The 22,756-nt window shown below is 53.3% G+C and overlaps 4 protein-coding genes across 13 annotated transcripts; 2 read left to right on the top strand and 2 right to left on the bottom strand.

The window, feature by feature from the left end:
- The first annotated feature begins 61 nt into the window (after positions 1-61).
- On the top strand, positions 62-4,181 carry CUNH2orf68 (chromosome unknown C2orf68 homolog). 3 transcript variants are annotated; one of them, XM_087706000.1, is made up of 5 exons: positions 63-223; positions 328-443; positions 514-677; positions 1,059-1,113; positions 2,373-4,181. In XM_087706000.1, exons 1-5 carry the CDS (start codon positions 138-140, stop codon positions 2,378-2,380), a joined length of 429 nt encoding a protein of 142 aa, XP_087562126.1. In that variant the 5' UTR covers positions 63-137; the 3' UTR covers positions 2,381-4,181. The 3 variants fall into 3 exon arrangements, with proteins under 3 accessions (XP_087562125.1, XP_087562126.1, XP_087562124.1); XM_087705999.1 differs by lacking the exon at positions 2,373-4,181 and having other exon boundaries at positions 62-223; positions 1,059-2,346; XM_087705998.1 differs by lacking the exon at positions 1,059-1,113 and having other exon boundaries at positions 64-223.
- Positions 4,182-7,569: 3,388 nt separating this feature from the next.
- TMEM150A (transmembrane protein 150A) lies at positions 7,570-14,967 on the top strand. Of its 5 annotated transcripts, XM_087705994.1 has the most exons (8): positions 7,620-7,698; positions 7,775-7,865; positions 10,466-10,513; positions 10,620-10,706; positions 10,879-10,946; positions 13,024-13,151; positions 13,718-13,895; positions 14,148-14,967. In XM_087705994.1, the coding sequence occupies exons 3-8, from the start codon at positions 10,473-10,475 to the stop codon at positions 14,387-14,389; spliced, it is 744 nt and encodes a 247-aa protein (XP_087562120.1). In that variant the 5' UTR covers positions 7,620-7,698; positions 7,775-7,865; positions 10,466-10,472; the 3' UTR covers positions 14,390-14,967. The 5 variants fall into 5 exon arrangements, with proteins under 5 accessions (XP_013913882.2, XP_013913881.2, XP_087562119.1 ...); XM_014058407.2 differs by lacking the exon at positions 7,775-7,865 and having other exon boundaries at positions 7,570-7,698; XM_087705993.1 differs by having other exon boundaries at positions 7,615-7,698; positions 10,466-10,706.
- Positions 9,418-17,345, bottom strand: RNF181 (ring finger protein 181). Of its 4 annotated transcripts, none has more exons than XM_087705995.1 (5): positions 17,145-17,345; positions 16,954-17,062; positions 16,600-16,715; positions 16,449-16,523; positions 9,418-9,980 (listed from the first exon to the last, which is right to left on the bottom strand). In XM_087705995.1, the coding sequence occupies exons 1-5, from the start codon at positions 17,343-17,345 to the stop codon at positions 9,885-9,887; spliced, it is 597 nt and encodes a 198-aa protein (XP_087562121.1). In that variant the 3' UTR covers positions 9,418-9,884. The 4 variants fall into 4 exon arrangements, with proteins under 4 accessions (XP_087562121.1, XP_087562123.1, XP_087562122.1 ...); XM_087705997.1 differs by having other exon boundaries at positions 16,929-17,062; positions 17,145-17,281; XM_087705996.1 differs by lacking the exon at positions 9,418-9,980 and adding an exon at positions 15,475-16,141.
- Positions 17,346-17,715: 370 nt separating this feature from the next.
- On the bottom strand, positions 17,716-21,880 carry VAMP5 (vesicle associated membrane protein 5). The gene is made up of 3 exons (XM_014058395.2): positions 21,692-21,880; positions 18,388-18,525; positions 17,716-17,907 (listed from the first exon to the last, which is right to left on the bottom strand). Exons 1-3 carry the CDS (start codon positions 21,692-21,694, stop codon positions 17,716-17,718), a joined length of 333 nt encoding a protein of 110 aa, XP_013913870.2. The 5' UTR covers positions 21,695-21,880.
- Positions 21,881-22,756: the final 876 nt, after the last annotated feature.

Here is a 22,756-nt window from a genome sequence, read left to right as displayed (position 1 = left end):
CCCCGCCCGGGCTCCTTCCGCCTCTTCCCCCCCCCATACGCACGTGGGCCGCTGTGGGGGCGGGTGAGCGGGTGGCGCGCGGGGGCCCCCTGGCGGCAGGTGGGGCGAGGCGCCGGGCCTGGCCGGAGCGGGCGCCGATGGACGCTGGGCGCTGCCATCCGGGCGGGCGGCTGGACATGAGCCACGGCTTCGTGCGGCACATCCGGCGCAACCAGATCGCCAGGTGGGGCGGGGGTGGAGTGGGGAGAGGGGCCCCGGGGGTGGGGGGGGGGCGCTGAGCTCCCGGGGAGTAGGGGCTGCTCCCACCGGCTCTTCCCTTCCGCGCAGGGACGACTACGACCGGCAAGTCAAGCAGGCCAAGGAGCAGCTGCGGCGGAGACTGACCCCCGCGCCCCCCCGGCCCCGCAGGCCCGACCAGCAGGTCTATCGCGCCGGCCGCAGAGGTGAGTCCAGCGGTGGAGGAAGGGGAGGGAGGGGGTCCCCGAGCCCCCCTGGCGCTTCCCTCCCTTGCAGGCGCGGTCGGAACAGCCCCGGGAGGAGGCGGCGGCGAGGGCGAGTCGGAGGCGTCGAGCGAGAGCAGTTCCAGCAGCCGCGAGCGGCGCCCCCGCGGCCCGGCCCTCTTCTGCCTGGAGTACGAGGCCGACGGCGGCCAGGTCACCTCGGTGGTGGTCTACCAGGTAGGCGGCCGGGCGAGGAGGAGCAGCGGCTCTCCAGCTGCCTCCCCTCCCCCGCTCTTCTGGGGGTGCTGCCGAATCGCCCCCCTTCTTCTGGGCTGGATGGGAAAATGTTTCGTTGGGAGGGGGCTTGTGCTGCTCTCTGGCTGAGGAGGAGCGTCCAGATATCCTCTGGTCAGCCCCACTCCAAGTCCTGGGTTTTGACCCTTTTATTGCCTCCTCCTCCTTGCTTCTGCGAATTATGCTAAATAACCCAATGGCTTGAATGCTGGGAAAGGCTGCTATTCTCTGGGCAAAATTCAGGGAACTCAATACCAGAAGACAAGGTTGAAATTTTATTTTCATGGCCGCTTTGTGTTTTCAACGCTGCATTGGCTGGAACAGTCCTACCCTCCATGGCGGCCTGGGCATCCTATTCCAGCAGGCTTTGCGAAAATGGGTAATAAATATTAAACAATTCAATAGTTAAATATAATGAATTTTCGTCTAGTGAATGGTAAAAGACAATATTTGTAGCTCATGGCTGAGCCCCCCCCCCCCAAACAGACTATTACAACCACATGGCATCAGCGTAGTAGACAGGCCAAATAAAGCCCTCCAGAATCTTCTTAGTAAAGTCAAAGGCCCAGAGCCAACTTGGGGCCTGTCACAACCAGCACCGACCCACCACCAGCAGTGAGGCCTCCGTTGACCTTTCTGCTGGAGGTGAAGGACGCAGCTTTTGAGACTCACGGATTTTAGGCTGGATTACGGTGATACTGTTGTGGGGCAGCCCTTGAACACAGCAGTGTGATAATGTGGACCTCCCAGGATTCCGCATGCCCAGGTAATTTCACAGGTTGTAGATTGTCTTCCAAACTAAATTCAGGACTTCATGATGGTGAAAAACAGTTGCACTCTCAAACCCCTTTTATAGCGTTATACTCCCAGTTCTCAGACGGGCTCCTTCTATGGGCCACTCCTCCATACATTCGGCATGGAAGGACTGGCCAATGGGGGAGTCAGCAAGCCCTTTTCTCACTACAATTTAAGAGGAGCATCAAAATACGACTTTCCCTTTTAAAGGCCAGTGCTGTGTATTTTTTAATTTTTAAAGGGAGCTAACTTTGCTGTGTTGTTTCAGTCATCAAGAGAATGGCACAACCATTTTCTAAATTAATATTTTGGAACCAGCTTTCTTTGCATCTGGTTTGAGTACATTGCTGAACATCTGTCCACCTCTTGGGAGTAGCCATATTAGAAATGGGAGCTTTCAGGCTCTTAGCCAAGAGCCTGTTTAAGGAAACATTTTGACAAAACTGATTCACATAGCTCTGCTGCTACTATATGTATATTATATTTCCTGACAGTAAATGATTTTTTAAACTTTCCATCAAGCTTTTATTATTCTGCTGCTGTATTTGGTTTTTTGCTTTATAAATTAGTCTTGCTTTTAAAAGCAGCAAGCTGGCAGTAAAGCAAGCGAGCTTTATCCGCCTTTTGGTGACCAACACAACTTGAAGTTTACGCCAGTGAGGTTTGATAGCAAAATCATCCATTTTCATGGTTTACTTCTAAAAAGACTGAAAAGTATTTATTAAACTCCCGGAAGCTTTATGAAAGTGTGTTTTATAATTCCAAACGAGATGCTTGGGAACACTTACGCCTGGCCATCTGAGCAGGGTGCTTCCTAATGGACTCTTATGCTTCTTGGCGCAGGACAATGACCCCGAAGAAGTGGTGGAGAAGGTCAGTGCCCAGAACCAGCTGGAGCCAGCTTTGCACGAGGCCCTTCGGCAACGAGTACAAGATGAATTGGAGAAGCGGCGAGTGAAGCGCTGAGAGCCATTGCAGGGATTGAGAAATGATTTAGGGGAAATGGCGCTGGGCCTGCTTACCAGCACAGGACCGTGCTTGGGGGATCAAGGGTTATGCTGCTCAAGGGTGCCATCGGGAGCAGTGGCAGAAGGAAGCAAATCCCTGCAGTCCATCCTTTGACAGATGTGCCCCAAAAGAAAGCCAGCCAAATGGTTGCAGCCCGGACTTGCTGGCTGGCTCTGTATCATAGTGGTCTGCCTCCCTCTTCCCCTCTTGTGAGCATCCAAGTCAAGACCCAGGCAGTGGGAGCAGAGTGGGAGCAGCTGCCTTGCCCAATTTCTCAGGGTCTTGGATTATGCTGAGGGTAGAGGCGGCTGCTGTGAATTAGTTATTGAAGGGGGCTGCTCCCTTGTTTAGATTTGCAGCTTTTTGGTAGATCAGCCTTGTGCAGAAAGTAGACTGCTGGGCTGATCTAAGGGCCGGGGTGGGGAGGGTGAGAAGAAGCAGGGCTCAGTTTAGCTCTCTTGGAGGCCGTTGCCTCGCCCTCTTCCTGCCAACAAAGGTTCTCAGAAATGGAGCACAGGGTTGTAAATAAAGACTTAGAACCTGCTCTTCCATAATAGTTCTTGGTTACAGGAATTTGTTTTGAATGCTTGTGTAATTCTGTGAAAACCTACCCGACCCCTTTGTTGACTAAACATAGTTGGTGCTTAAAAAGTTGTCCCTGTTCTTCCTGCCCCAGCAATGCAGAGATCCAGAATTGAAGTCTGCTTCTTTGAAAAGGACTTGCAGTTATGTTCTTCTGTAGTTCTGGGAAAGAATTCTATTCAGCAACACACCACACATTGGGTTACAACAAAGCAAATTTAGGTCTTGACCTGTGAAAGATACCAAGACATCACTAATGGCATCTAAAACCCTGAGACTTTTTTCAAAACAGCAGGGTTCCACTCCCATCATCTAGGCATCACACAAATGATTTTTCATTCCAAAATGTGAATGAGAATAGATATAAATATTCAGTTTCCTCCCAGACCATCTAAAGCTCAAAAGAAAAGAAAAGTTACAAGGCTGGACTCCCAAGGGGCGAACAGAACACTGCTAACACACACACACACACACACACTCCCCCCAGAGAGCATCCCTGTCTCCATGCACACCTGCCGTTTGGGGACATGGGCACTGAAAAGGAGCTATAGCGGTATACCCATAACTTGAGTGTCAAGGATCGTGTCCTGTAGCCGCCCCAAGTGGGTCTCAACAGCTCTATCCACAACCTGTTGCATTGCCTCATCTTATTCAGTAATCTCACTACCAAGCTGCCTCCCTCAAAGAAGAAACATTTGGGCTAGACTCCTTCCCAGTCACTGATACATTGGAATTTGTCTCTGTATCAAGGTTACAAAAAATTCTAAGGAGCTTAGAGGATCTCCAGAAGGGCAGAATTTGGGCAAAGCCTTCGCACTTCAAATCAGTCCAGGAAGTCGGATTATTGAGTTCCAGGAATGCCAGTGCCCTGACTGGGAGGTTTCTGGGTCAGGACTTGTTTCCTCCCTTAGTGTCAGCCAGGCCAGGGGGAACCTGGAGCAAAACAGAGTTAAGCAATTTTTTTAAAAGCTCATCCGAGGGGATTGTTTTATTTCATGTTTGTTTATTTACAGAAAGGCCTAAACTCTCGCCTTTTAATAAAAGATGTTGGAAAAAATGCTACCACATTCCTTTTTGGGTTTTTTGTTAAAAGCCTCTTCCTGGGCTTTTATTTCTGGGCATCCGAAACAATATAAGGCCCATATTAGGAATCAATTTGGGTACTGTTGACATCTTTTTCTTTTTTGCTCATTTCTGAAATTTTGGAAAAGTCCCAATAACTTTTGCTTGTTTTTTTCCCTTTAGTTTCTATCCATCCATTCACATCACTTAATAGAATTTGTTCCTCTGAATCCAGCCACTTAGAATGTGGCACGATTTCCCCCAAATCTTTTATTTGGTTTTGTTTTTCATTATCACCGTTCACTAAAGTGCACCCACAACCGCCTACAATGCATGATTTTGCTCTTTCTTCTAGCCTTTTTGTTCACAATTAAACATACGCCTTCACTTCCATGCAGGTTTTCCTCGCTTTCACTCCACAAGATCCTTCAGATCTGGTGCATCCTTTAATGTCAGTTTCCAGAGATACAATATGTTCATTGCCTTCCTTTGTCACTTCATGCTGTTTGTCACCTAATTTTACATACAAAGATGCAACCTGTCTTATGCCACGAAACATAACAGGCCCACAAGTATTTTAAAGTTCCGGGTATATCATTTCCCACAAATTGTAGAGAAACAACTTTGGATTGTAATGGCTGCCTGAGGGCCCATCTTTTCCCAAGAGTTTCTACCCACCCAATCTCTCTGGTCCAACAGATTGGCCAGGCTGCAGATCCCATCGGCTGAGTGGGGGAAAGCAGAGCAAAGGGGCTTTTTCTACTGTGGACCCTGCCTGATGGAATATGCCCCCCATTAGAACAGCTAAGGGGCCCTGCTGGCCCTTCGGGAGACTTCAGAGACCCTGGAGCTCAGAAGGTGAGAAGGCCCAGTTCTTTCTCTGCACTATTCAGGGATGAGACGTCAGGGCTACGCTGTGGGAAGTTATCATCCAGCCCTCTCCCAGGAAATATCCTAGGAAATATTGAAAAGTCAGAATATTTCTCTGGATGTGAAAAGAAAGAAACATGTTTTAAAAGACAGAATAGCTGCCTGTAGTTTCCTGCTTTGTCAATGGGCCATTAAGAAGGCCAAGCTAGTCCCTTTTACATAATAAAGACTTCTCCACTGCAGCCCAAGGGGGGATGGGAGTAAAGGCATGATAATATTGGCCCTTTACTCAACTGACCACATGGCATCTGAGAACTCAACTAAACCTGGATTCAAAACACAGCCCAGAGAGTTGCCCCTGCATGGCCCTATGGGAGTCTGACAACCAATCAGAATACATTTTTTACCCAAGAACAGGAAACAGGTGGGACTGAACAGGTTATAAAAAGCTTAGCAAGCCCCTTCCTCAGCCTTTCTCTTCTTCACCAACAATGAAGCATGGATTCACCTTTTACGTTCAGGGCTCAATCCATGTGGTCCTGTCCACCATTAAAACTATCAAAGCAGCCTCCATGTCTCCAGTGTCTTTTTCCCCACTTGGAGCCGAACCCAGGACATTTCTTTCATCAGCGCTTTAGGCTTATTTTATGGATCTTTTTTATTTTTTTAATGTATTTTACCTTGTTTTATAGTTTTACAACTGGAAGCCCCCCAAAGTCCCACGATTGAGTTGGGGGGGGGGGCAGAAACAAACCATCTTTTAGCACATTTTGACCCGGTGCAGTTGGAAAGCGCCCCCCCCCCCGCCTCCCAACGAGCAGCGGCGCCCCTGACTGGGCGATAGGACCCGGGGGGGAACAGCTTGGGACCTCCCCCTCCTCCAACCTACCTTATTCGGGGGGGGGAGTGACTCCGAGCCCCCCTACAAGGAGACCTTGGTTCTGCTGGGCCGGTCCGTGGGGGAGGCTCCTTCCCGGACATCCTCGGGGCTGCCGCGGCCCATCCTCCCCTTGCTCGAAGCCGAAAGTGCCCTAAGTCCATCCAAGAGGCTGAGAGCTCCCTGTCCCCCTCCGGGTAAAGTCCGAGGGAGCGGCCGGCGGAAGGCGAAGGGCTGAACAGCCATTTATTGAACAAACCCCGCAGCCCCTCACGACGCCCCGGCGGCAGAGCGCAGGCGCAATCCCCCACCGAGGCCATTGTCCCCAGCCCAGCGGGCCGGCAGCTCCGCCGGCGCCTCCACGGTCCGTCAGCCGAGGCCGCTTCACTATGCTCGAGCGCGGCGCTTCCCGAAAGCCGCCGCCTGGCGAAGAAGGGCGGCCCGAGCGCCGCCGGCTTCGGCCCCGAGGCTGCCGCCCGAGCTCGGGCTCCGTGCCAACCAAGAGCCCCTCCGGAGCCCCCCGACGGCCCACGCTCGGCACCCAAGCGGCGGCCGGGAGAACGGCGACGGCTCCTCCCAGCTCGCCCCGCGCGCGCCCCCTCCCCGCCGGCTGCAGCCCGGGCCCCGCCTGGTCAGCTGGGTGGCCGGCCGGGAGAGCGGCCTCCAACGCTCCGTCCGGCAGGGGCGGCGGCGGCGGCGGCGAGCGGTAAGGGAAGCGAGCCCGGGACGGCATCCCTGCCTGCCTCCTCCGAGAGCCGCCTTGCGGGACGGGCAGCCTCCCCCGTCGCCGCCGCGCCCTTGCCTCCCGCCCATGCGGAGCTTCTGCCGGCGGGGCGCCTCCGGCGTCGGGGCCGACAGAATTGGTGGGGCCTGGCGCCGGGGCGGCAGCGGGGATCCTGCCGAAGGGGCCTGGGGGACGCGGGCCGAGCGACGGGGCCGTTCGGGAGGGCTCGGGCTAGGCGAGGCCGGCTCCTCCTTCCCTTTTTCGGGGCCGGCAGGGTGGAGCGCCGAGATTGGCAGGGGCGCGGGAAGAGGCAGCCGTTCCGGTCCTCTCTTTCGGCCTCGGTCGTTTCAGAAGGCCGCCTCGCCTCTCCGGCTCCTCTGGGAAGCCGCCTTCAGCTGGGGGACTCCTGCGCCTTCTCCCTCCCTGCCTGGCTATTTCTCTGCCTTTTGCCCATTTTTCCTCCGGGATGGGCCTCCTCACTGCCTCCTGTCCGTCGTTCTCGGGCCCTCCGTGCACCAAATCCAATCCCTTAATGATCCATGGCCTCCATTGGTTTTCTCTGAAGACGTTTTGCTTCTCCTCCAAGAAGCTTCTTCCGCTCAGACTGGATGGTGGGGAAGCTGAAGAAACCTCTGGGAGGAGAAGCGAAAGGTCTTCAGAGAAAAAGCAGAAAGCCCACTTGCCTCTTGAAAAAGCCCCTTTGGAAAGACCAGGGCCTGGAGGATGGAGGAGCTCCTCCTCCCTAGACCTTGGCCTGAGGGGATGGGGGAGGCGCTTGGGGAGGCTTCTTGAAGGGAGGCCGGTAGAATCCCTGGCAGGGCTGATCTGACCCCCTTTTTCTCCCGCTTCTCTTCCAGGAGGTACTTTGGATGGTTCCCGCTGGAGGCTTTGGGCTATAGCTGGGTCTCCCTCCTCCCACCCCCCTCCCACCCCTTCTCCTCTCTCCCCCCCCTCTTAAGGGCCGCCCTTCTGCACCCACTAATGACTGCGTGGATCATCCTCCCTATCAGCCTCTCTACCTTCTCCATCACTGGAATATGGATTGTGTAAGAGCTGTTGTGAATTGTGGCTGGGTCACACAGGAGGGATGGAGTCTCCAGCGTGCTTTGTTTCCTCCTGCAGAGAAGCATCGGGCTCCTCTGCTATTCCCTGAGCTGCAGGGCTGCATCAGCAGTTCCCTTGCACACCTGCTGGCCGGATTCTTTCCCAAGAGGTGACTTAGCAAAAGTGTTGCCAAATCATGACCTGCAGTCATGAAGGAACATGGTGGTTCTGTGGTTTTCTGCCTTTTGAACGAGTTGGTACTGAATGTGCTGGAGACCATAAAGAGACCAAAGCCAGATTAGCGTAGCTCATGTCCGTGTCTCCTCTGTGTAGGGAGTAGCCACTCTGTTTGTGGCTACTTCCTCTTCCTGCCCCAGCAGCCTCAAGGCCTGGCTTAGCCAGAACTTCCCTTGGATGGTCCCACACTTTCTGTGGGCCAGGTTGCCTAATATCCCTCACCTGTCCACATTAAGGCTACATTTATTCTGATGCTCTTGAGGGTAGGTGAGTACAATGGTTTTTTGGGCTGGCCCAGCCCTGCAAGAGGGTTAAAGCCCTTTTAAGTATTGTTACTGATTTTTTAGTGAAGAAATATTTTTAAAAAGATAAAAAGATATGTGAAATTTGAACTCATAAAAGATTTTCTGGAGCATTAAGTTCTTGTTGTGGCTCTTTGTAAATTAATTGCAAACATATCTGAAATAAACTTGAAGTTTTACACTAATTCATCTGTGGGGGGAAACATTGTAAATGCATCCTTGTCTCTTTTTGTTTTAAGTCACTACTAAACATTTACACTGGATGTCAGGAACCCTAATCCTGAGGCTCTTATTACATCAGTTGCCAAAATACAAATGGCAAGAAATAACTTATATTTCAAAAAATGAGGCTCAACTTTGGGGGTCTAAAGTTGCAATCCACCCAGTAAATGGTTTGTGTTTCTGTCTTGCACATCCCGTCTAGCCATCGGCTTGAAAGGGCTCCCTAGCACTAACTGCCTAGTTTTCTACAGTAGGTCAGCCAAGATCAGCAAGGTGAGACAGATAACTCCCATTTCAATTTATTTGGCATCGGTTATTTCAAAGCTGGTCAAAAATGTTTGCATTGATGTAATTGATGTGGACAGCATGGGCTAGGAAAAACAAAACAGTGCATAGGTTTGGTGTTCGTTGCCATCCAGAAGACCTTCATGGCTCTGGGGTGCTCCACAACTCTACATTTGGGAGGCAAAATGCAGAATTGATGAAACCAAATGATGCAAGCCCAATAGAGAACTTTGTGGTGATTACAGCAACAGGTTTTTTTAAAGACATTTTTATTTTTAGACGAAGAGACAAAACATAAAACGTAAAACCATCTTACAGTTGCATAGTGTTTTGTGCAACCTCTCCATAATCCTCACTTACAATTTATATTTATATATTTATATAAATATATACAATTTATATTTACAATTTATAAGAGCCAAGGTGGCGCAGTGGTTAAATGCAGCACTGCAGGCTACTGCTAGATCAGCAGTTCAGCGGTTCAAATCTCACCGGCTCAGGGTTGACTCAGCCTTCCATCCTTCCGAGGTGGGTAAAATGAGGACCCAGATTGTTGGGGGCAATATGCTGACTCTCTGTAAACCGCTTAGAGAGGCCTGAAAGGCCTATGAAGCGGTATATAAGTCTACTGCTATTGCTATATAAAATCTCATATTATCAATGTATTATAATGTAGTATATATGTATAAGTTATTATCATTGTTAATCATTTATTTGACTATAACTATTATTACTTCATTTTATGTGAGATATTCTAAATTTTGAATTAATTTATATTATGGCATTTCATTACATCATCCAGCAACAGGTTTTTTAAAGCATTTCCTCTGGACCCAAGTTTCAAGTGGACCAAGCCCAAAATCTTTAGAGGGACATCTTGGGCAGAACCTGAATGTGGAACTTTTTATTGTTAACCTGCATGTTCAAAGGATTAACCTGGCAAACTTAAGCAACCAAAGTTGGCTGTGGGGTGTCAGGCAAAGGCCATGTTGGTATCTGGTGTCCTGGAGGCGGCTTGGAAAGCATGTGGTGATGGCTTCAGTGTTCATTCCAGTTGGACCGGTTTTCTGAGCAAGTGGCCCAACTCAGTTGAGCTGAAATTCCTTTAAGGTCTTGTGGGTTTCCTGGAAGTTCCCTGTAGCTCATTTTTCAGGGATAGAGGCAGTGGTGGGATTCAGCCGGTCCGCACCACTTCTTGAGAACCGGTTGTTAACTTTCTGAGCAGTTTGGTGAAGTGGCTGTTAGAAGAAATCATTAGGGCAGAGAAGTGGTTGTTAAATTATTTGAATCCCACCACTGAATAGAGGTTTCCAGTCGCTAGATAATGCGCTCTACTGGATCTTGCCTATTTAACCTTAGTGGGCCAGGGATTGAAAGGCCTACAGGGAAAGACTGGTGAACAGTGCCTAGATGGGCAGTTGCAGGTGAACGAGAGTCGTGCCCTAATCGTGGCCATTTTTTGTACCCTTCAGTCTGGCTAAACTGGCTCTTGGGAAGCTAAAGTGATTTCTTCTAAACACGTTGTGGGCCTGGTGATGTGAACCACTTGTGATTTCCTTCCCCCAAGGAGGCCTCTGCTGGGAACCTGGATTCTCTGCTTTTCAGTGGGATTTAAAGATATACAGATTTCCATAAACATTAGGAAACTGCAGTGTTTATCTTCAGGCTTACCCAATTATTGCTGCCTTACCATCTATTTTGTTCCATTTTGCTGCTTTTCTAGCTATGCCATGGCAGTCATGAACCACCATGTGTGTCCTGTTGAGAACTGGTGAGTTGTGCTGGAAAGAGGGAGAGCAGTGGGGAAAAGGAGGGCACGGGCTCCCCCTTTCCTGGAACATCTCAGAATGCCGCTTAATCTATCCAAATGGCTGCAGGTCATACAACGAGTCTTGTTCTGCTGATTCTACCAAGCACGGTTACCCCAAAAGTTGCTGCACTTTGGAAGATGTCCCTTTGATCAGGTGAGATGGAAAGAAGCTAGTGGAGGATGAGCAGATGGCTGTATCTGCTGCTCTAGATGCGGCCTTGTGAAATGGTGCCAGGCAGTTCCCCAATTGGGCAGTTTCAAAGCAAGTGTGCAGGACGAGGTGCTGGTTTTCCATCTTGTGCTAATGCTCTTTTCTTTCCCTACAGTAAATGTGGCACTTACCCTCCTGAAAGTTGTCTCTTCAGCCTTATTGGGAACATTGGAGCTTTCTTGGGTAAGCATTCATTTCCCTCTTTCCCCAGTTTCATTAGTGAGGGAAGAAGCCGGTGGCAGGATGGCCACTGCCCACTTGCCACTCAGTGAGCAATTGCTGATGCCAGGCAGCAAGACTTTCCAGGATAAAAATTATGCCCTTAATTCAGTCATCTTGGCATACTGGCGGCTTCCTGAAGGTCAGCAAGGTCAGGGCTGTGCAGGAAGCAGATGAGGGAACATCAAGTATCTCCTCTTCATCAGGTAAGCTTTCCAAGTACCTCCTCCTCTGCGGCTGTCCTGTCCCCCCCAGGAACGGTTTCCTCAAAGTCTTTGCCAAAAGGCAGTGCCCAGAATTGGACACAACACTCTGGATTTGCATTACAATAACTTCTCTTAAGCGTGACATTGTGTCTATTGATGCAGCCTACATTGGCCTTTGCTCTTTTTGCCCTGTGTCACACTGCTGGCTCATGTCCAAGTTTTGATTGATCAAGATACTCAGATTCTTTTGACACGTACTGCGAAAAAACGTTGAGGCTCTAGAAAGAGTGCAGAGAAGAGCAGAGAAGATGATTAGTGGCTCGGAGGCTAAAACATACAATGAACAGTTGCAGGAATTGGCTAGTCTAATGAAGAGAAGATCCAGGGGAGACAGGATGGCAGTCTTCCAGTGTTTGAGGGGTTGCCACAGAGAGGAGGGGGTCACACTATGTTCCAAAGCACCTGAAGGCCAGACAAGGAATAATGGATGGAAATTGACCAAGGAGAGATTCAGCCTAGAAATAAGGATAAGTGAGAACAATCAACCAATGAAACTGAAATTGCCTTCAGAAGTAGTGGGTGCTTCAACATTGAAAACTTTCAAGAAGACACTGGACTGCCATCTGTCAGAAATGGTGAATGTTCTCCTGCTTGGGTGGGGGGGTTGGACTAGATGACCTATAAGGTTCCTTCCAACTTATATTCTGTTAAATATGCTGTTTTAAAGGCAGAGACATTGGTTTGATTTGGTCTATTGCTTGTGCCTGCATGATGTTGAATTCCAGGATGACATGGCCTCTCTCCCCCAACGTTCCTGGAACTTCAGCCCCTTCTATCACTTCATCTGTTAGTAGGAATACGGTCTAGTATAGCTACCCTCTAGTTTCGCTCCTCTACCTTTTGGATGGGAGGCTTTATGCACTGAAGTGATGGTTACCTAGTTAGCTAAACTGATCTGTCAGAGAAGACTGAGTTGACTTGGCATGGCTTACAAACCAGTTCTGAATTTTGCCAAATAATCAGCATCAAGCAGCATGGCCCACAGTTGCCAAGGGCCGCTGTCCCACCCACCCCCGCACCCCCGTCCTTTGCAAAGGTCTGTTCCAGTCTTCTCTGGAATCTGAAATGATGCCCACAAGACTTGTGAAGACTCTTGTCCGTCCTGCCTGATCATCTCTTAGGTCTGTTTGAACCCACCAGTCCCCTTTGGAGAGAAGACCAGGGGAAAGTAGAAATTGAGGCACTCTGCTCGGTTCCTGCTACTTGCTGATTGAACCTGTTCTCCAAGCTCAAGTCTGTGACTTTTGTAACCGACACGGCCCCCAAATCCCCTTTGTTTTGTTTTTAAAGTCTCTCTAACAGCTCAGGTTCTCCTCGTTCTTTAGTCTGTCTGCAGGTCTCCAAATGACATGATTTGCTAGCATTGTTCCTCGATTATACCCACCTTCTATTTCCTAGACATGTTGCTGGCAACCTATAGTTCAAATGCCCCCTTTGTGCACCCACATCCTTCCCGAAGTCCCTCACCCCATTTATCTTTTCACTGGAATGTTGAGCTCATTGGAATTCAGGATCATAAAACCTGCAGTGTTGTTTTTTGCATGGCCTAGTTTTGACAACATGCCAAGTTTCAGTTTGTCCTGATAGGTCAGCCAGCTAGCTTCATGTAACGCATTCAGACTTAAGATGGCGGGCTTGGTTTTGGCTGCCATGTTGTGCATGTCCCTGTGGACTTTTGTCCTTGGGAAGGCCACTCCCCAGAGAGCCCAGCACTGTTGCTCTGCTTTGCCTGCTGGGTTTGATGCACCTCTCTCTCTCCCTCTCCCCCCTCCCAGTGGCCATCATCTGCTTCCTGCGCTACGGGCAACTCCTGGAGCAAAGACAGGCCTCTGGGGTGAACACAGCAGCCCTCGTCACCGGTTGCACCAATGCGGCTGGCCTGGTGGTGGTTGGAAATTTCCAGGTTGGTTGAGAGCTCTATCTGCAAGGTCAGGGTGGCTATGGGCTGCCTTTGCTTCCTGGCCCTGGGGAGCCTTTCTGGTGGCTCTTGGGCCTTTGTGGAGCAGAGAGAAGCACAGGGCAGATAAGTTCCCATTCTTCAACAAAAGCTTGAGCAGGGACCTCCTTCGGCTTGAAGATGGCAATTGTTGCCAATGTAATAAGAGCCAGAGCCGGTCTGGTTCATCCCACAAGGGAAGCTTTTGCAAACGCAGAGCTGCCAGAAAGTTGCCTAGCCTGAACTCCTCTTTAGCCAGGCCATTCTGCGTTGCCAGGGCAGAGTGGAGGTGCCAGTTGGGTTAGCCCTTCGACCTAGTGCTGTGTTAGTCGTGTTGATGTTGCAAGAGGTTTTTCTTCCCTGAGAGGCAACAGCTGCTTTTTGCCTCAGTGGCTTCATTGGAGCCAGACTCTTCCTGGACATGAAGCTGCCACTTCAGCCCTTGTCGGAGTGGCCCAATGGGCTGCTGAGGCAAAGCTGGCTCCTAGAGACCCAAGAGGAACCATCCTATTTGGGCTTCCCGCTGCCTCCAGGTGGATTATGCCAAATCTCTTCACTACATTGGAGCTGGCGTTGCCTTCCCAGCCGGCCTGCTTTTCGTCTGCCTCCAGTGCTTCCTCTCCTATTACACGGCCGTTTCTGCCCTGGACTTCTGGATGGCCCATCTACGTGTTTTCCTCTCCACCATGGCCTTCATCTCTCTTGTCCTCAGTATCCTTTTCTAGGTCATCCTGCTGGTTAGGAGAGGCCGAGAGCTCCCTTGTCCCGTTTCTCCTCCGAGTGAGTCCCTGCCCAACCCTTCCGCTCCCCTGCTCTCTCAGAAGCGGCCCCTCCCCCATGCAGAAGAGCTCTGTCCTGCCCAGTCCCTGGGATCGGCACCACCCTCGGCTTCCTTGCTTGGGCACCTGGCATCCCCCGGGCAAGGCCATCTTCTCCCCTGACCTTCCCTTGACTCCACTCCAGGTGGCATCTTCTTCATCTACCAGAGCTTCCTCCTGCAGCACCTGGCTGCCATCTGCGAGTGGGTCTTTGTTATTGACATTCTCGTTTTCTACGGAACCTTCAGCTACGAGTTTGGTGCCATCTCCAACGAGACCCTGGTGGCCGTCCTGCAGCACTCTGGTGGCCGAGGCTGCAAGTCGCCCGGCAGCAGCAGCACCTCCACCCACCTGAACTGCCACCCGGAGAGCATTCCCATGATCTGAGAGTGGTAGGAGAGAGGGCAGGCGCACCCCACCTCCTCCGCTGCTCTGGCAGGCGGCCTTAAGTCTTCAGGCCATTTTTATACCAGGATTGTTTTTTTAAAGAGCCTGTTGCTGCCCAGCCTTTCTGCGAAATGTTCATTTTCCAAGTCTCCAGAGAAGTTCCCAGGGCCTCTTTGCCCAGCCTCTGTGCAAGGACACCTTGAAGCCTTTCTCTGCTGAATCTCTCGCCGCCCTTCAGGGAGTGCCTCCAAGCCAAGTGTGCTCTTGTGTGTGTTGGGGTACCCAAGAACCTGGGTTCCTCTGGCAAAAGTTGTGCCTCACTGCCACCTCCTCTTTTTTCCCAGGCAAGTGTTACTTAAGCTGTAGAAGCAAATTATGTGGGGATGCCCCCTGTGCTGGTGGGGATACTTACCCCTCCTCTTGTGAAGAAAAGTATGCGAAAGAGAGTACCTCCATCCTTTTCACATACACACACACACCATCATACAGAGTTCATTTCTTCAGCCCCGGATAAAGTGGTTTGATATTTTGTAGAACTTTTTTGTATATTTACATATATAAAAGAGCCATCAGAGGAAGACTGCTGTGTGGTGTATAAGGGTGTTTCTGTGGTTTGGGGGGGGGGGGGAAGGACTTCCCTTGCTACAAACCCCCAGAGCAGCAGAAAGTCACGTGACGTTTGCCTCCAGGACTCTTCTTGTAGACTTTGCCCACTTCAAAAGTTGGCTCAATATCTGGGCAGGGCACACATACTTTTGCCCAGAAAAACATCCTGTCTTGGTGCCCTAAATTAATGGTGAAATTCCTCCTGCTGCTCGTATTGGATTCTGAGTTGGGCAGCAGAATCATTCCTTGTTCTGCAAAGTTAGAAGGGTTGTAAGAGAGAGAAAAGTGCTGCTGATATAAGATGGTCCATAAGGTTGGTAAAAGTGCTACAACCTGCTCCTCTCTGGACCACGATGGTCTTGGGCATCTCCAGATCAGCTGACCAGGCCAAGAGAAACTCCTCTGGAGGGACCCTGAAGAACCCCATCCATTGCCCTCAATTAAGCCAGATGTCAGGTTAATTAAGAGGTAGCCAAATCAACATCTCTGCAATGCAGTTTAATTTAACAGGCAGGTCTTGGGGAAAGGAGGCTTCCCGATCCTGGGAATTGCTAAGGTGTATACTCTATACTAGAGTACTCTATACTCTATTTTGTAGAGTATGATGTATTTTAACATTTTGTTTTTATGTTTATTATATTTTCTAGATAGATGGCCCTTCACAAGGTTTTTCTCCTTGGCAGCTTGCCTTCTCCCCTCCACCTCCCCAAATGACAGCTCAGCTGGTACAGCTTTTAGGGAGAAGCTGCAGCTGAATTTCTAGCCTGCAGCCAGTTGGGAGAATTCATAGGGCTGGGGGGGAGGTAAGGAGAGGAAGTGGGAAAGAGGAGGAGAAACCCACTGAATGCTCTTGTTTTTTGCCCCCAGCCCACTTGGGGAGGGGTATTCCCCTCCTCTCTGTCCCAACAAGGCCAAAAGGACCCCAGCCTTGGAAATAAAGCCTTGGGCTATTTTTATTTGTCAAAAATCCCTCTGAGCTCTGCTGAGTTGAGTTCTTGCTTAGAAAAAGCACTGAGAAGGGGTGGGGCTTTTGTGCCGGCCCCCCCCTTGCAACGGGGACCGTCCGTGCCGCGGGCCGGGCGGGGCTCACGTGTACATGGCGCCATGCAGATACTCCAGCCGGTACACTTGCTGCTCCTTGCGGACCTTCGGGAGGGAAAGGGAGGCATTCGGCCTACTGAGCCCCAATTGCAGCGCAGCCCCCATCCCGGGACTCGCGGCAGAAAGAAGCGAGCAGCCGCGGCCGCCTCCCAGCTTCCTGCTGAGCCAAAAGGGGAAGACCCGCAGAGGGAGGGGCGAGGGAGGCGGAAAGTCCTCCCCTCTCCAAGCTCAGTGCCCTTCCCCGCCCCGAAAGCCTCTCCTCAGCCGCCCCCCCCCGCCCCGAAAGCCTCTCCCCAGCCGCTCCCCCCCCCCCGCCCCTCCTGGCAGGCCCAAAAGAGCTGCCCCCCCTCACTTTCTCCTGCTTGTACTCCTCGTACTCCGGGTCCTCGGTGGGCAGCTCGTGGCGGCAGAGCGGGCAGGAGTTGGTCTGGGCGGGAGAGAGGGCTCAGTGCCTACCCGGGAGTCTGCCTCCCACCCTCCCTCCCGGCCTGCTCGCCTCTCACCTTTCCAAGCCAAGGGAGGAGGCAGCCGGCGTGGAAGAGGTGCTGGCAGGGCATCTGCCTGGCCGTCTCCTCCGCCTCGAATTCCAGCAGGCACACCGGGCACCGGAGCCCCTTCGCTGAGCGCCGGCCGGGCAGGAGCGAGAAACAAGAGCGCGTCACACCGGCTGCATCGCCTCCCCCCTCCTCCCGGAAGCCCGCAGGGAAAGGCCAGGAGCCGCCCCGGAGAGGAGCCGCCGACTTCGGACCCGGCCTCCGCCGCTGCTCTCTGGAAGCCTCGCCGGCAGGAACCACCCCCGCCACTCTCCCCCCCGCGAGAGCCCCCGGCCCACCTGCCTGCGCGGCGCCGACCCGCACCTCGGGCAGCCCCTCCACGGCGCTGCGAGCGGCTGGCGGCGGGAGCCGGTGATCCCAGTCTCCACTCTGCAGGGCGCCCACGTCGATCTCCAGCCCGTGGAAGAGGGACCTGCAGGCGGGGAAGGGGACAGTCAGCCCGGGGAAACCTCGGCCAAGTGGCGCCCACCGCCCCTCCTGACCTCCCTCCTGACCTGGCCAGCTCCAGCAGGGCGTGGCGTGGCGGCAGCGGGTCCCCCGTCGGGGCTCCGGGCTCGCAGTCGTGCTCCTCGAAGTAGGACGCCATGGCCGGGACGGAGGCAGGCCCCGCCCCGCGCCCTCATTGGACGGCGCCCCGGCAGACGGGCACGGTGGGCGGCCCTCCGGCATCTCTCCCGCCCCGTCCAGCCTCCCATTTGTAACTGATCTGATGGCGGGATGCCGGCCAGCGCCGCCACCTAAGCCGGACGGACGTTTCCCCTCCGCGGAGGACGGGCTCCCGAGGCCCTCCGAAGGCGCCCGTTGCAACCGAGGGACCAGTCCGCCGGCAACGAGGCGGGGGGGGGGGGCTCCTGCTTGCTGAAGCTCCGTCCGGCGGAGAGCTAAGCCGGATCGCCCACGTCTAGCAGGCAGGGGGGCTTCCCCAGTCAAAGAAGCGGAGCAGCTGGGGCGTTTGAGGCGGCAATGCAGCTCCCAGACACTCAGACTGCCCCCCCCAGGAGACACCCCCCCTCCAATTACTCTAATGCTGAAACTCCTTTAAGGCAGTTCTGGAGTGTGGGCAGATCAGTCACCCCCAGCCCTGATCTGTGCTGGAGCCTCCTGGTTCCCAGATCCAGAGAGAGTGAAGTAGAGGATGGCTGAGACGATGAGCAGGATAACCCCCACAACCACTGCCACCAGGATGATCTTGAACTTCACGTTCTCCCAGCGTTTCTTCTGGGCCAGAGTCTTAGTTGTCCTGGTGAAAGTACAACTCTAAAAAAAACCAATTGGAGACTATTGCAATCTCATTCTGGTGAATTCAGAGAGTCCTCAATTTATAGCAGTTTGTTTGAAATTACAACAGTACTGGAAAAAGTGACTTTTCAACACTTAATCCTGCTGCAAAATCCCCATGAACACATAATCATCCAAACTAGAATTCAGGAAGCAAATGTTGAAGTGAGAACAATTAATCAATAAACTCTGCCTCCAGACGTTGTGGGTGCTCTTAGGCTAGAGGTTTTAAGGATTGAAGTGAGTGGGTGCCTTCCTGCCTGCTCAAGCCACGGGTTGGACTAGAAGACTTCAGGGGCCCCTTCCAATCTTGTTCTAGGTTCCTTGGGCCTGACCCCACTGAAATTCCAACTGGCAAGTAGGCCCAGGTGGTTGTCCAGCTGCCCTTGCAAGGCTCTGAATGAAGAACTTGCTGGTCATCCTGTCTGCCCCACCCAGTCCCCACATCACCTTCCATACCTGTTTAAGAAGCTCATCAGCCCTGTCATCCAGCTCGCTAAGCTTGCCCTCACGGTCCAGTACCCTGGTGTAGTTCTGTAGCATGATTTCTGTCACCTCCTCAGCCACCTGCTGGCATTGCTGCAGCTGGTTCTCACTCTGCAGAAGGAGACAGGTTGGTAATAGGTGGGACTGGGGCTCATTTCCCCAGCTTGGTACAAGAAGAAATTCCTTGCAACACAAGGAGGAAGGGCCAGTTGCCCAGTGCCAGGGAGGCTCAGGTGAATTAGGTGGAAAGCCCCTTTTCACACCAGTGAGATGTCCCTTGACTGTCTTCTCTGATGCCAATGAGACTCACCAGAGAGCAGCCAGGTGTGCTCAGGATGCCTGTGAGGCACTTCGGCATCCCCAGGTGAGCATTCCAGGCATGCTCCAGAATGCACCTTTCTCTGCAAAGAAAAACTGCTGGAGGACCAGCCATGTGCCTCTTCCTTAAGTAGAAGATGAGCAAGGGCAAACATCCTAGCCACATTTCTTATTGATTTATTGTATTTACCTTTCCCTTAGAGCGCTCCAGGTATCGCACATTTAACATTTGGGAGCCAGTTTGATCTAGTGGTTAGTGCACCAGGCTAGAAAGCATGAGACTGTGAGTTCAAGTTCCTCATGAGCCATGAAAGCCGGCTGGGTGACTGACTCAGCCTGCCCCACCTCACAGGGTTGTTGTGGGGAAAATAGGAGGAAGGTGTGTCGGATAAATTCTCCGCCTTGAGTTGTTTGTAAAAATAACAAAGGTGTGATATAAATGAATGAATGAATAAATAAATTAAACATTTCTTTCCTCACTATCTATTTGTCCTTACAATAAATTTAAAAGAACGGTTTACGATGGTCCAGAGTATTCCAGTAAAACACATGGCTTACTGGAAATCAGAATGCCAAACTTTCTTCCTTCCTGGTGGCAGGAGAAGGGGCCCCCACTCTCCGATCCCTGGCAATGCAGATGAACTTCCCCCTAATGGTCCCGGAGCCACAGCCGGCCATTGCTCTTCCCTTCACTCTGTCCTGGCGCTCCCTCTGAAAACCCTCTTTATCCACACAGCCGCCTGTCTTGTTGCAAACACCCATCAAGATTTACTGGTTGCCTGTGACGGACACTCTGCCTGGACTCTGGGCGGAAAGAAGACCACAGCCTTCTCTAGCATTGGTCACTTGACACCCTGCCTTTCCTAAGTCTTCCTCGGCAGCAGGTGGACAGGAGCCAGGAAGAGAGGGGCTGTCAAGCCAAGGCTGAAGTGCAGCAGGAGCAGCAGGAGAGACGATGACGCAGGACAGTCTGGGAGGCCTGGGAGCTGGCCTGGGGCCTGGGGCTTTCCAAGGAAAAGAACTTTGGCTGGCAGCATGCCTCCCCCCCTCCATTTATCCAAGTTGATTTGAGCAAGATTTAACATTGTTTTGTGATCTCCTTTTGTGCTGCCTAGCAGAGAATGCGATTTCCAAGTCTCTTGAAGTGCAGGAATCCTTGACAGAAGCACTTCAAATATTCCTCCTGGGAACCAGCGTCCTTGTTCCGAAGGAAAGGCCAACTCCTCGGGCCTTTGGCTAACCGGAGGCAAAGAAAGCCCTGGGGAGAGCCTGCCAGGAAGCAGCTTCCTGAGGGCAGGGGAGATTAACTGGAAGGCAGTCAGATGCCTCCTTAGAGGACTTGGAGGGAGGAAGCTACTGGGCAGCAGAGAAGCAGCAGCCTTGAGAGTTTCACTTCTGAAAACAGCAGGGGGGCGGGGGGAGGGAGGCTCATGGCAGGGAAGCCGCTCTCTTTTCCTGCCTTCCCTCCTTGGCTGGACAGGCTTCCTTCCCTAGAAATGGGCCAGAGGCTGGTTCCACGGGGCACCATCCCTGAGTGGTGGACAAGCAGGCGGTGGACAAGCAGTGCCGACTGGTATCGCAATTGTCCAGACTGGGAGAATGGAAGGAATATGACCACTCATTTAATTCAACCTGAAGTTGCAGCTGGGAGGGCTCTTTCCTGGAGCAGTGCCTCTGGGTTGTCTGCAGGGCTGGGGGGGGGGGGGGGCTCTAGAGCCAATCCAGAGCAAGGAGAGCCAAAGATCCCAGGACTCGATCATCAATAAAGTCCTGGGAGAGACCTGGACCAGGTCATGGCTTTGCCCTTCAGCACTAACCCATCCAGACAACCTGCATCCTCTCTCCCTCTCTCCCCAACTGAGCTCTCACTGCAGTGGAGTCAATAGTGATGCCCGCCTGAGATCCACAGCTGCCTTGGATGGTTTTGGAGCAGGGCCTGGGTCCCCGTTGTTTTCCTGCACATGATTGGGGTGGCAGGCAGGAAGGGTAGGCAGCCTGCACCCACCAGGTGTCCAACAACTTCATTAGGAGACCACCAATGGGGCTGATTCAAGAGCACCAAGTGGCCTCTTGAGCGATGTGTTTTGACTTCAAATTGCAAGGGAAGGGGGGGGGCAGTAGCAAAAACAGGGGGGGTAGAACCAATAGATGATACAAAAGTCATTTAAAGTAATGATAGTGGACATACATTGAAACATTTAATTCGAGCAGGCAGATTTGCTGGGAGTGGAGTTTGGGGCTTCAGAATGAGCTCCGGAAAGGGGGCTGAGCTCCGCATTTGGGCATCGCCTCTTTTCTTGCCCCACATCTTCCTTCCCACGGCGGCCGGGAGGGGGGCAGAGTCTCTCGGGGGTTGCGGGTCTGTTTGCGGCGGAGGAAGCGAAAGGCCGCCCTACCTCCCCCAGGCAGCAGCTTCTCGGAAAGGCGCTTACTCGCCCGGGCTTTCCGCCCTCCGAAGGCGTCGGGGAATTTCCCCAGCAGCGGCTTGGGAAGGAGCCACTTCTGCGCCTTGGGCAGCTCTAAGCCCGGACCGAGCGGCCTGCAGGGCTCCAACGGCAAGGCCAGCCGGACCGCCCCGTCTAGGAAGGCCGCCGCTGCCGGAGCATCGCAAGCGCCACGCCCCGAACTTCCAGAGGCGGAGGCGGCCTTTGCACCGCTCTCTGGACCGGCTGACGGCCACCCTTCCCCTGCGGCCGGCCTGGAGCGGGCAGGCAGAGGCACTGAGAAGCTCCAAGGGCGGCAACAGGTTCTCCGCCCGACGGCCTCTGCACATCCCCGGACCGCCCCTTCGGCCGGGGAGCCGGAACGCCCCAAGGACGCCGGAAAGTCCCGTGGAGCCCGCGCCAGTCACCGGTCCTGAGCTGCCTCCAGGAAGCCGGGCGCGGAGGGACGAGGTTGCACTTCGCCCCCGGCCCAGGAGCCCGCCCGGCTCATAAGAGGTAGCGGTCGAAGCACTTACCATGGCCGGCGCTGGGAGCTGCAGCGGCGGCGCCTCCACCCGGGCCGGGTCCTCCGGGAGCAGTCCGAGCAGCGTCCTCTGGCCGGCCGGGGGCGAGCGTAGGCGGGCCCCGCTGCTGCTCGGTAGCTCGCCGCCCTCGCACCGCCCTCCAGGGCCCTCGGGGGCGGTGCTGGCCTGCAGGCGGATCGAGGGCCGCCCTCCTCCGCTTCGCGAAAGCCTGCCGGAGCCCCGACCCCGCGGACGGTGGGAGTCTCACCGCTTAGGAGTCTCGAGTTGCAGGGGCCACTGAGCGGGCAGAGACGCTGCGGGCGCCCTTCCAGCAGGCAGTGGGGCTTCCCCAGTCAAAGAAGCGGAGCAGCTAGGGTGTTTGAGGGGGCAGCGCAGCTCCCAGGCGCTCAGACCGCCCCCCCCCCAAGGAGAAGCACCCCCCTCCAATTCCTCTAATGCTGAAGCTCCTTTGAGGCAGTTCTGGAGTGTGGGCGAGCCAAGTAAGCGGTGGGCACTTTGGGATCTCAGAGGACAAGGGGTCTCAAACCTCCGGTCCCAAGGAGAGCACATTTGGGCCCCAGGCTGCTTACGGCTCCCCAGGGCCACTTTCCCACCAAGTCAAGGCCAAAAGAGCAAAACGAACCCTAAGAGGCTTCGTCCCGTTTCAGAACCCCTTTTCCTGCACCAGCATGTGTGCAAGGGAACTATCCACTGTCTTCTCCAGGAGATTGGGGCGAAGCCTCTCCAGGTGACAGGTTGCAAATGTCAGTTGTGGCGGGATACACCTGCCTAGGGGCAGAAGAGTGAGTGCCCCCCCCTCACCAAGCACAGCTGGGGCAGGCAGCAGTGGTATCAGAGGGGTGCAAAGTTCTCCCCTGGGAGCAGAGCTTTCCTTAACCCAACGGCCGAGGGCAGGAGATGCAAGGCCTGGACTTCGGCCCCAGTTTAGTTGCTGAAGCCCAAGACTGAACATCAGTGCACAATGCCTTGCTATGGCAATAACACGCCTCTCTCTCCTCTGGGACAATGGAGCAGGAAGTATACAAACAGAGAGGCAGCGCTCTCCTTTTTCCTTCC

This window comes from Thamnophis sirtalis, unplaced genomic scaffold, assembly GCF_051295495.1.
Source record: "Thamnophis sirtalis isolate CommonGarterSnake01/CBP01778 unplaced genomic scaffold, rThaSir2_p1.2 scaffold_2, whole genome shotgun sequence".
NCBI classification, from domain to species: Eukaryota; Metazoa; Chordata; class Lepidosauria; order Squamata; family Natricidae; genus Thamnophis; species Thamnophis sirtalis.
Note: the sequence above shows the minus strand (reverse complement) of the source record. Positions and strands in the feature narration are given on the sequence as shown.

Coding starts and splice junctions, on each gene's coding strand:
- CUNH2orf68 (XM_087705998.1), top strand. CDS start 138: ATGGACGCTGGGCGCTGCCATCCGGGCGGGCGGCTGGACATGAGCCAC. Junction 444..513: donor CTATCGCGCCGGCCGCAGAG/GTGAGTCCAGCG, acceptor CCTCCCTTGCAG/GCGCGGTCGGAACAGCCCCG. Junction 678..2,372: donor CCTCGGTGGTGGTCTACCAG/GTAGGCGGCCGG, acceptor TTCTTGGCGCAG/GACAATGACCCCGAAGAAGT.
- TMEM150A (XM_014058406.2), top strand. CDS start 10,492: ATGTGTGTCCTGTTGAGAACTGGTGAGTTGTGCTGGAAAGAGGGAGAG. Junction 10,707..10,878: donor GAAGATGTCCCTTTGATCAG/GTGAGATGGAAA, acceptor CTTTCCCTACAG/TAAATGTGGCACTTACCCTC. Junction 13,896..14,147: donor CTTCATCTCTCTTGTCCTCA/GTATCCTTTTCT, acceptor ACTCCACTCCAG/GTGGCATCTTCTTCATCTAC.
- RNF181 (XM_087705995.1), bottom strand. CDS start 17,345: ATGGGAGGCTGGACGGGGCGGGAGAGATGCCGGAGGGCCGCCCACCGT. Junction 16,524..16,599: donor TCCTCCCTTGGCTTGGAAAG/GTGAGAGGCGAG, acceptor TCTCCCGCCCAG/ACCAACTCCTGCCCGCTCTG. Junction 9,981..16,448: donor AGGAGTACAAGCAGGAGAAA/GTGAGGGGGGGC, acceptor TTCTTCTAACAG/CCACTTCACCAAACTGCTCA.
- VAMP5 (XM_014058395.2), bottom strand. Junction 17,908..18,387: donor CTGATGAGCTTCTTAAACAG/GTATGGAAGGTG, acceptor GGTTTTTTTTAG/AGTTGTACTTTCACCAGGAC.